At 42.6% G+C, this 12339-nt stretch overlaps 1 protein-coding gene across 4 annotated transcripts in view; it reads right to left on the reverse strand.

Annotated features, from left to right (window-relative positions):
* RASGRP1 (RAS guanyl releasing protein 1) overlaps nt 1-12339 on the reverse strand; it is a 350649-nt gene that overhangs the window by 76575 nt on the left and 261735 nt on the right. For all 4 annotated transcript variants that reach the window (XR_013600832.1, XR_013600831.1, XM_078659443.1 and 1 more), the window contains one exon: nt 8183-8245. Coding sequence is in view for 2 of the 4 variants with exons in the window: in XM_078659443.1 (XP_078515569.1) it covers nt 8183-8245 (63 nt within the window). In the remaining 2 variants the exon portion in view is untranslated. The remainder of the gene's footprint in view (nt 1-8182; nt 8246-12339) is intronic.

Raw genomic sequence — 12339 nt, forward strand, 5'->3', positions numbered from 1 at the left:
TGTAGTGATTAGAGTTCACCCACAAAGAAAACAATTCACCCTATCACCATACACTTCTATTCTTAATTCAGTATAAGAACACGGCAAAACACGTCTGAAAATGGGAATCAATCACCTTTCTTTATCTCGAGTGATTACTTTATGTACATAACACATTTCAACGCAAGACTGAATTACACAGAGTGATGTGTAAACACAGCTATTCTTATCACCAATAAATATTAAACAAATAAAAGCATTAAAATAACAAGCCCATATCCTAGATACTTTTTTTTTTTTTTAAAAAGCAACAAAAGTTCCTTGACAATTTTATGTAGGGACTTGAATTGATTATAGGCCACAATCTGCGCTATAATGATAAGGTGTCCAGCCGGACCCTGTTTATTAATCAATACAAAATAAAAAGGAGATTTCAGAGCACACAAATATACAGTGGGACGCAATCCTGCATCTAGTACACGAAACAATAAAACATGACAAACAATATTTACAAGAATAAAATGTATCTCAGGCAAAGTTAGAAAACTAGTGAGACGCTAATGAAGTAACAGAATCAATCTAGCTGTGCTCATGTAGTACAACACAATTGGGTCACACGATGGAGAACTAGTGCATAACTACATCAACTGTCGACGGCGTTTCGATCCCATTAAAAATGAAGGATCATCATCAGGACTGACAATGTTTTGCCTAAATTATAAGCCTGTAAGAGAACAGGGAGACAAGGAACATAAAGAACATTTGTTTAAAACCTCTCCTAGACCATCGATTCTGACCGAATTTACAGACAATGCTTATTTTGAATAACTGCCATACGTGAGTGTGCAGGACGTGTGTTGTGACAGGCACTCAACTCATATCCTAGATACAGCATGTCTCGAAGAGACAGTGCAAGCGCTGCCTAGGCAAGACCTAAACACGTAAGGCACTTTGTGTTTGTGTGTTCCCACCTCTCCTCTGGAAAGAAGCCGTCTGCGATATTCAGTATTTGTGAGCTAAGTAGTTTATTGTCTAAGATAATAAGGACCTTGTGGATTTTATTGTTATCAGTTGTCTGTTTTGATAAATGATCTAGAACAAAATGGCCTGGGTCATGGACGACAATTTTCATGGGCAGTCCACCATCAAGGAGGCACAAAATGCCCAATACAGAAGCCTAGTTTCAGGGCTCTAAAGTAATTCACTGCTGGTTCTAGTCAATGGGAACCGATTAACAAGTCCTCCTTGTTGAAATGTCGATGTGTTTCGACTCATGTGGACTCGATTCTAAGGTCATCATCAGGCTGAGGGCTCTTCTGTACCTGAATGGTTGCAGAGCAAATGGGATGAGATGGTTGTGGCGGTTGTTAACCTTTGAGTATTCGTGAGGAAGTAGGTCCAGTTCATGGAGTGTCACATAATGGCACTGGGAGGGTGCAGGTACCATGTCGGTTCAGTGGGAACCATCCATTTTTCTTTAAGGTTGTGAGAAGTTGGCTTGATATGCAGTGCTCACTATTCTAGTGATCACTATGTATCAGTCCAAACAACCCTTATTGATGATTGGTTGTAAGTCAACCTTATAGACCCGCTATCCTAGTAGCATGGATACGAGCAGTCTAAGGCTAAGACTCTAGAGGGCGTGTTAAGCCAGCTGTTTTACCATCACATTACCCCTTGAACACCCAGTGAAAGGACACCACACAAGTTGTTATGAAAATAAAGTGTATTTATTTATAACAAGTCTACCCTGAACTCTTTATGAGTCAGGGAGCTAAGCACACAACAAAACTCTTACGAAAATACTTTAAGTCGCACAATTTACACAAATGCCCTAGGGGCACGAAAAACCATATACTACAAAAGTGGAATGCGAATTACTAGCAGGTAAGTAACGATTCTCAGAGGCTTTAGAAACGCAAGGCCTACAATACTGAACACTCAGGTTAGGAGCAGGAGGCCTAGGGACGCCACGTGCAGAGTGGGAACTCTCACGCGTAAGGCAGGAAAAAGTCTATGGAAGCTAGAACTCACAAAGTTACTGTTCTCGGGCGAACCCGACTAGCTGGGACGAAAACGGGAGTGGATCCGAACACTTGGAGTGTTGGACTATGCTGGGGCACCGGAGTGCTGGATTTACCTAGCCCAGGGGCTGCGGCTGCATAGGGTTCAAGTTGCGTCGGAAACCCACGTTGACGGACCAGGAGCCTGAAGAAGAAGTTGCTGGCAGGCGGCCAGTGAAGAAAAGTTCGAAGAGATCCAAGCCTGGATCAGGGAAGAAGAAAACCTGAAAGCAGAGGGGACCAAGTTCTGAATCACTAGCCAGTGATTAAGTGGGCACCAGGATGGCACCGGGCGAAGTCACCGCAGTCAGGTGAGTGGGCGCTGCTGGGCTCTGCAGTCTCTCGGACCAGGAGGCGTTGTCGGCGACCAGGATGGAGGTGCGAGCTGTCCCACGAAGGTTCTTGCTGTCGACGTCGCTGGACCCAGGATTGGGGCAACAAGTCTTGGCAAATTCAAGCCCACGCGGTGGACTCAAAATGGCGTCTGAAGTGGACCAGGAGGGTCCGGGGTGCTCCTCTGTTGGAGGCGAGCAAGGGCCAGTCTGGAGCAACCAGACCAGCAGTGTTGTCGTCGAAGTTCGTCGTCAGGAGGGCCACTAGCCAACGGGCAAGTGACCTGGACAACGCGGTGAGCAGCAAAGAGCAGAAGGGCCCCACGCAGATCTCGTGGATGCAGGGGGGGCTGGACTTCGGTGCTGGAGCTGCTCAGGGTCGGGCTTCTCGGGCCCCAAAGCACTCACGTGAGGATTCCTCAGAAGTCGTGCTGGGCAAGCGTCGTGCAGTTTTTGAAGATGGCCGGTCCCTCGAGGTCTCGTCGCACCCACGGATCACAGCTGGGCTGATGATGTAGGTTGAGGTCAGAGGTGCCAGGGAAGCCGGTTCTCGTCGTGCTGGGGCAGTCTTGATCCGGAGGAGAGACTTACAGCAAACCGCGATGCTTGGATGGTGCCTGCTGCTGCAGGGTGACTACTCCTTAGTCACAAGGGAGAAATCTTAGGAAGAGTCTTGAGTTCCTTCTTGAAGAAAGTAGTTTCAGGATTCAAAGATGATCTAATTTGGAAGGGGGCCTGCTCCTCCCTTTATCCTGAAAAAGGGGGCTGGCACGCGACTAAGTCCTGCCCTATGGGTGGGACCAGGAGGGGGGTGGTTACACCCCTCTCCTTTGGCGGTCTTTCCCCAGCTCAGGGTCTGGTGTGCCCCTCGAACTGGTTCAAGCCGGCCTATGCACAGTGAGCACCGGGGTGCCACTTGCAGTCACCTTCCTCTAAAGCCCTGCCTACCTAGGATACACAAAATCCTGTCTGGGACGGTGCTAGCATCGCCCCTGGCAGGAAACCCTTTGTCCTTGCCTCCTGCTCTGGGAGGACTCCCAGCAGCAGGAGGGCAGACTTGTGTCTCGGTGGCAGCATCCATTTTGTGGAGCTAAGGCTCTGTTTGACTTTAACTGGGGTTACAGGTTACATCCATGTCGTGTCCCTCTAGAAGGGTGGAATGCTAACCCTGTCGCCAGAATTGGCGAGGGGTTAGTATTCCAATTCGTATGACACCTTACTCGACATGTTTTGATAAAGCGATACCAGAGTTGGCATATAACCGCGAGGATTATAATGCACTTAAGAGTATATGGTATGCGATATCATGGAAACGGCTAAGGGATGGATCCCGAAAGCCGCAGACAGGCTCAGCTCATGCCAGAGCACTATCTCACACGATTCCAAGCACTCTGCCTTCAGGATTGTTAAGGCCTGCCATAGGAGTGACTGATAGGAGATCTGTGTGTTCATTTAGGTTTACATATAGGAATACTATATCTAAAGCAAAGGGTGATTACACCACCTTGCCCCAGCTGTCGTGCAGCCAGTTGTGTCAGATTTAGTTAGTCAGGCCAGGGGTGGCATAATACATGCTGCAGCCCCTGGGAGACTTCTGGGTGCACCTCAGCCCTGGGTACAGGGACTTGAGAGGGCCCAGTGCCAATTCAGTACCTGGGTACAATTTGGATTAGAGAGAACAGCTAGGCTGTGGGTCTGATTAGCAGGCCCACAGCCAGGGAACGTCGTAAACCAGTGAAGCAAAAAGCAAAAATCTGGGTGATCATAGGATTGCAGACCCTACTCTCCTACAAAGGTCTATTGTATCGGGAGACTATGCCCTAGAAGATCTCCTGCATATGGCATGAGTTTAGGAAGCGCTGCATATTGTGCCTAAACGCCAGTTGGTAGTTTGTTTTCCTGCATTAAACAGAGGATGCACATCAATTACTTTTAAAAAACAATCCCAAAGTCATGCCTCCTGGCTTTGTCTGTACATGTTTTAAAGCTTGTGATCCAAGAGTGAATTTATTGATCCTAAAATTAGCAAGTAAAACCAAAGGGGATGATAGACGGAGTGTTGAACATTGCAAGCACTCACCCCCAGTCAACAGATCTGGGTTTAATCCATCATCATTCTTTAGCTCACTACCCTAAGGGAAGAAATGGCTTGGCAGTTCAGGCTGGACTGTTTCCATGAGGCACAGGGTCAAGACTGATTTGCATAAGGCCATGTCTGAACTGGGGTGGCAGAGTGTGCTTAAGAATGATGATGGATTAAACCCAGATCAGTTGACTGGGGGCGAGTGCTTGCAATGTTCAACACTCCGTCCATCATCACCTTTGGTTTTGCTTTGTTCGCCCTAAGTTGGCAGGGTATGCCCAGACCTGGGTCCCTTACTCACTTTGCCACTGGATTCAAGCTAGCCTGGCTGAAGACGGCTGAAATGCCAGAAACCGGTCCTCGGAAGCTTGTTTCCGGTCCAGGGAAGACATGGCTTGGCAGTTCGGGCTGGACTGTTCCCATGAGGCACAGGGTCAGACTGATTTGCATATGGCCATGTCTGAACTGGAGTAGCGGAGTGAGCTAAAGAATGATGATGGATTAAACCCAGGTCAGTTAACTGGGGGTGAGTGCGTGCATTGTTCAACACTCCGTCCATCATCCCCTTTGGTTTTGTCTAAAATTAGTAAAGCTGCGAGCTTTGGCGCGTGACGCTCTTCTACTTAAGATCATCTTATTATGAATTCAGTGATTTGACACTGTAGAGAATAGCATTTTTTCTTCACACGCTCACTTATCATAGGCAGGCGCCATGCCATTACAGCAGTTTCAGCTCACCCCAGAGCGCTTAAAATATAAGTATACGAAAAACGACATAATTAGCTTTTCATATGTTCTTCCGAATGTCTACATGTAAAATGTACCTATGCAGTTGCAAACATAATGCATTATATCAGTTTAAATATGTTAAATCACATCATGCAGACAGCCTGAGCAGGTCCCAAGGGTCTGCAATATTGCAGAAGGCCTGTGACTAGATGATACAGATTGTCTGTGGCATTAGTGGGCATCTGCCTGGGGTCGGTTATGTTACAGAGGGTCTGTCATATGGAGGGTCTGTTGGTGGGTAAAGTCTGCAGGCACAGAATGCTGCACACATTCAGAGGTCGGTATTGTTTGCGAAGAGTGGAGATGCCACAGAGGGTCTGTGGAGTTCAAGGAGAATCCACTGATACAAGGGATCTGTAGAAGCACTTTGATGTCATAGAGGAGTTGTGACGTCAGAGGGAGTGCGGTGCTACAGAGGGCCTGTGGATTTAGAGAGGCTGAGCAGTCACAGGGCGTCTGTGATGTCACGCCCCTGGAGTTACAGATGGTATGTGATATCATAAAGTGTGGTCGGTGATGTTAGAAAAGACGTGTGGAGTCAAAGACAGTGTATGATGTCATAGAGGTCTGATGTCACAGAGGAACAGAGGTGTCAAAGAGGGGCGTCTGCAAAGTTGCAGAGGGTCTGTGGAGTCACAGAAAGCATGTGATGTCTTAGAGACAGTACGTGTTACTACAAGAGATGTGCATCGTCCCCATGGGGAGTGTGATCTTACACAAGGTCTGTGGAATTACCCATAGCTGACGTGTGAAGTCCAACAGCAGCTCCAGCTCGGGGCACATACCTGCCATGCTCACCATAATGAAAAGTGCACAAACACACACATATGAAGAGAAATATCAAGAGATACTCACACTAACAAAGAGCAATATCAAGAGATACACACACATAAAGAGAAATATCAAGAGATACACACACACAAAGAGAAATATCAGGAGATGCACATACATAAAGAGAAATATCAAGAGATACACACATCACAAAGAGAAATATCAGGAGATGCACATACATAAAGAGAAATATCAGGAGATGCACATACATAAAGAGAAATATCAAGAGATACACACATCACAAAGAGAAATATCAGGAGATGCACATACATAAAGAGAAATATCAGGAGATACACGTGAAGAGAAATATCAAGAGATATACACACATAAAGAGAAATATCAGGAGAAACACATATTAAAGAGAAATATCAGGAGATACACACAACAGAAATATCAAGAGATAATACACAACCATAGCAAAGAGAAATATCAAAAGATACACACATCACAAAGAGAAATGTCAAGAAATATACACACACAAAAGAGAAATCAAGAGATATACACACATAATAAAGGGAAATATCAAGAGATACACATAACAAAGAGCAATATCAGGAGATACGCATAACAAAGAGAAATATCAAGAGATACGCATAACAAAGAGAAATATCAGGAGATACACACACACACATACCAAGAGATGCACACAACAATAGAACTATCAAGAGATAATACACACACATAGCAAAGAGAAGTAACAAGAGATACACAAAGAAATATCAAGAGATACACACACATAACGGGAAATATCAAGAGATACACACATAACAAAGGGAAATATCAAGAGATACACATAACAAAGAGCAATATCAGGAAATACGCATAACAAAGAGAAATATCAAGAGATACACACACACACATAACAAGAGAAATACCAAGAGATACACACACATAACAAAGGGAAATATCAAGAGATGCACATAAGAGGAATAGCAAGAGATACACACACATAACTAAGAGAAATATAAAGATATGCACACACAAAGAGAAATATCAGGAGAGAACATGCATATAAATGGAAATATCAAGAGATATACACATCACAAAGAGAAATGTCAAGAGATATACACACACAACAACAGAAATATCTAGAGATAATACACACACATAGCAAAGAGAAATATCAAGAGATACACAGAGAAATATCAAGAGAAATACACACACAAAGAGAAATATCAAGAGATACTCACACAGAGAGAAGTATCAGGAGATATACACACACAAAGAGAAATATCAAGAGATAATACATATACATAAGAGAAATATCAAGAGATACACACACATAATAAAGGGAAATATCAAGAGATGCACATAACAGAAATATCAAGAAATATACATACAACAAGAGAAATATCAAGCGATAATACCCATACATAACAAAGAGAAATATCAAGATATGTACACACAGATAAAAATATCAAGAGATACACACAAAGAGAATTATCAGGAGATAGCACACACAACAAATGGAAATATCAAGAGATACACACATCACAAGAGAAATGTCAAGAGATTATACACACACATAGCAAAGAGAAATATCAAGAGATTAACATAAAGAGAGATATACACACATATAACTAGAGACACACATAGCAAAGAGAAATATCAAGAGACACACAAAGAGAAATATCAAAAGATATATACACACACAACTAGAGAAATATCAAGAGATAATACACACATATAAGAGAAATATTGAGAGAAAATCGACACTCATAACAAGAAAAATATCAAGAGATAATACACACACATAACAAAGATATCAAGAGATACACATAAAGGGAAATATCAAGATTTACACGCACATAAGAGAAATACAAAGATACACACACACATAAGATAAATCTCAAGAGGTAATACACACACATAACAAGAGAAATATGAAGAGATGCACATAACAAAGACATATCAAGTGATACACACACAAAGAGACATATCAAGTGATACACACATAAAGAGAAATATCAGGAGATAACACATATTACAAAGAGAAATGTCAAGAGATACACACACCACAAGAGAAATAAAGAGATAATACACAAACATAACAAGAGAAATATCAAGCAATACAAATGCATAATAAAGAGAAATAAAGCATCTACCTGACGAAGTAGCATATCTTCAGGCAGCGGGAGGACAGCTTCTTCTCCGACGCCTCCTCGTACGTGGGGTGTCTGTTAAGGAAAGGTAAGCCATGGCGCACTGTGATGACGTCAACCGACAGGCCACACTGGTCAGGGTAAGCAACTTGAGGTCAATCTCACCTCAGTTGATGCAGCTTGTTGGACTACATGTGAGGACTAGAAACATACATCCTCCTTATAAGCGAAGAGCCTACTTGTCGGTTTGCACACCGTATGCTGTCGAAGTACTTCATTTACACTCAGAGAGAGATAGGTAGCAGGGCACAAAAGAATGGATACAGGAGTGTGCCTGGTGTGGTTCTACACTTAAAAGTTCAAGCAGTGGAAGTGGGGCTCAAAAACTGCAAACCAGCCTACAGAACTGGTTAGGGTTCAGAAATATGGCTACCTCTGTGTTAAAAAGATTCACTTCTTTAAAGTGTTAAGTGTATGAGCATTTCTTTCTTTTTCTACCTGACTAAAGCATGGACCAAGCCTCTAAATAAGTTGCCTGTACACTAGAATCATAACAATATGTATTTGACAATAATAAGAAACTACCATTGATAAAGCCAATAGGTCCAACCAAGGCAAGCAGTTGCATTGGCTAATATTTTTTTTATAGAAGTGTATAGCAAGCATATGCCATGAAAAGAACAAATAACAGGGAAACATGCTCCGTAAACATGACAGACGTATACTTGCAATAAAGATTTTCGGTGACAAAAATGCAGCAATCTGCTGTGATATAAAGAGTATCTGTGTTTCCTGGCAAGAAGATGTACTTAGAAAATGTGAAGAAACCCTTTTAGTTTTAATGGAAGTCTTAGGAAAATAGGATTCTTAGTGGTGCGAAGAAAAAGTACTATTGCCTTTAAATTAATGTAACCAGAAAACAAAGTTTCAACAAACCGAGTTGGTTAAACAAAAGGATAAAGAATAGAAAGAAAAAACACATTAGCCAAGTATTGGCCCACCAGCTCTGGCACCGACATGTACTTTTTAGATTTTTAGATGGAAGTTCAAGTTTATTCAAGCAAACTAACGCCAATATAATATAATAGCTGAGTTGCCCATGCCTTATGCTTTAGTGGGCGGAACCAAAATGTGAATGACAGCTGAGAAGTCCAATGGATGAAGAGGGTGACCCAAAGCCCATTAAGGATAGATATATGCATGTTTAATGATGCAGGTTTTTGACTAGAAGAAGCTGGTGAGACAGCGTATGCCATCTCTACCTAAAACCTAAAAAAAAAAAAAACATAATGTGACGTGCGACTCTAACCGGAGGCCCCGAGACTACCGTGGCGGGGACACACATCACACAATTATCTGAAAGAGTATCTGTTGTATTCAGGTTCTGCGTTCTGGGGTTGTGACATGGATTGAAAAGCCAGAGAAGTATTAGACACAGTATTTTTTTGAGTTTTATCAAAATTTCCAGAATACGTACTCCTTCCTTACATTTGATAGTGTACCCACATGCCCAATCTGAATTATTTCCTTTTTAAAGGTCTTGGTTACAGGCTGTTTTGCTGTCTGTTTGAGCCCTATAGTGTTCGATATTTAACAGGTACTTCGAGTGGGGTTGGAGTCAGCTCCTTGGTTCCTGCCTGGATGGCTTTGGTTTTTTAATGGCACTTCTCTGCCCCCGATTCAATGGCTTTCTTCCCTATTGCATTTTTCCCCACCCTGGACCATTTTGGTCTCACAGTGTTTTGATGTAGCCTCCCAAGTAAGTCCTTGGAATAAATATATATATATATATCTTGCTCCTGTGTGGTGCACCAAACTCCCAGCACTCACGAGCGGGTGCCTTTAAGCGGGTGGTGCCCCCGCCTCTATGACTGCTCCAAGTACTCCGTAGTATCTAACTACAAAAGACCAGCACTCACGGTAGCGAGCTTCAGTTTTTATTATAGCTCACGGCGTTCAGACGCGTTTCGGCATTCGCCTTCGTGGGTGTTAACATGGCGCCGCTGAAACGGCCGTCTTTTATGTTCAAACATCAACATTCATGGACACAGTAAAAGGACAACAATGTCAAATTATGAGCGCCATCTTAGAGTGGTATAATACCTCACCTCAAAATAGCGAGATAATCAAAGTCAAAATACCATCAAACTCATAGATGAGTTAATGTCCCTCCAACATTCATCAACATGTTAAATATGTTAAATACGTTGCTTTCAAATTCCATTTTGCATGCTCGCAGTGGACACCCTCCAAGACTAAAAAATAGTATCCCCTACGGAGAATTGCTCCGAATTAAGAGAAACAATACAAGGAGCATAGATTATGAGAAATATGCAGCTGAAAGCATGGCCAGATTTCGAGAACGAGGGTACAGCAGCCAGGTCTTGGGAGGTGCCAAGCGAAGAGTAGACACTGTAACTAGAGAAAGTCTCCTGAAGGTGAGCAACAAAGGAGGAGGTGAGGAAGATAGAGTCAATAATTTTAGAATGATCACCACCTTCTCACAAGATGCCACCAAACTGAGAAACATATTTAACAGACACTGGAAACTTCTACAAATGGATCCAGTCATCGCAATGGATATTCCGAAAAGACCCCTTATAACCTATCGTAAGGCAAGATCCCTCAGAGATAGCATAACTAACAGCTACGTGCAGAAGAAAAAGACAAAGGCTTTTGAGAATGTCCTAAAGGGGTTTCATCCCTGCAAAAAGTGTAAGGCCTGTGCTGGCAGCAAGAAAGTCTCCTCATTTCAGGTACCAGGACTGAGGCAGCCTAGAATAATAAACAAATTTTTGACCTGTACTACTCCGTACACAGTATATTGCTTACAGTGCCCGTGCGGATTAAAATATGTAGGGAGTACCATTCATCCTGCGAAAATCAGAGTTTTAGAGCATGCCAGAGCTATCAACAATGGGGACCTCACATATCCAGTGGCCCGCCACTTTAAAGATTTGCACAATGGGGACAGGAATCTTCTGACTTATTTTTGTTTAGACCACGTACCGCAGAACCCCAGGGGGGGTGACAGATTGACGACTCTTAGAAGGTTAGAGTCTAGATATATTATTGATTTGAACACCAAGACACCTGCAGGTCTGAATTCTCATGAGGAATTGGCAGTACATTTGGGGGACAATTAATTAAGACGGATTCAATTTGTAGATGAACTGTAATTTGTAGATGAACTGTAATTTGTAGATGAAATGTTTTGAAAATTTGGGAATGTGGAGTTTTACGAGGGGTTGTTTACATTCATGGATATTGTGGATAGCTTACGTCATTAATGAAATAACAGTAGCCCATTCAGGGCTTTATGAAAGCAACGTATTTAACATATTTAACATGTTGATGAATGTTGGAGGGACATTAACTCATCTATGAGTTTGATGGTATTTTGACTTTGATTATCTCGCTATTTTGAGGTGAGGTATTATACCACTCTAAGATGGCGCTCATAATTTGACATTGTTGTCCTTTTACTGTGTCCATGAATGTTGATGTTTGAACATAAAAGACGGCCGTTTCAGCGGCGCCATGTTAACACCGACGAAGGCGAATGCCCAAACGCGTCTGAACGCCGTGAGCTATAATAAAAACTGAAGCTCGCTACCGTGAGTGCTGGTCTTTTGTAGTTAGATACTACGGAGTACTTGGAGCAGATATATATATATATATATATATATATATATATATATATATATCTCCCTCTCTCTCTCTCTCTCTGATACCCCTTCCAACTCTGTTTTACTGCCCCGTCACACTCGTTTTTACCTCCCTTTCCCTCCCAGTGTCGTCTTGCTCCAAGACCCCTTGCCAAATTTTCAATGTCAGCTGAGCTTTCAGAAGGGGCCCATCTTAAAAAATGTTTTGATCATTTCAAGATGGTGGTCCATGCATGCATGGTGGGGATCTGGAAATAGCTTAATTCAAACAAATTGCATTTGAAGAGGTTTACCGCAGATGCAAAGTCTTCCACAGTGGCCATCTTTGAACAGGATTTTAGGTAATACAACAAAATGCATTCACAGATAGCTGCTCCACTTGCACATGCATAGACAGTAAGCCAACTTTGAATGTAATTTGTTAAAAATAAAATCTATTAAAACATGGTTCCTGTGGATGGACACGAATTTGCAGTGGTAATCTTTTAAGTT

The sequence above is a fragment of the Lissotriton helveticus genome, chromosome 9, assembly GCF_964261635.1.
Source record: "Lissotriton helveticus chromosome 9, aLisHel1.1, whole genome shotgun sequence".
Taxonomy (NCBI): Eukaryota; Metazoa; Chordata; class Amphibia; order Caudata; family Salamandridae; genus Lissotriton; species Lissotriton helveticus.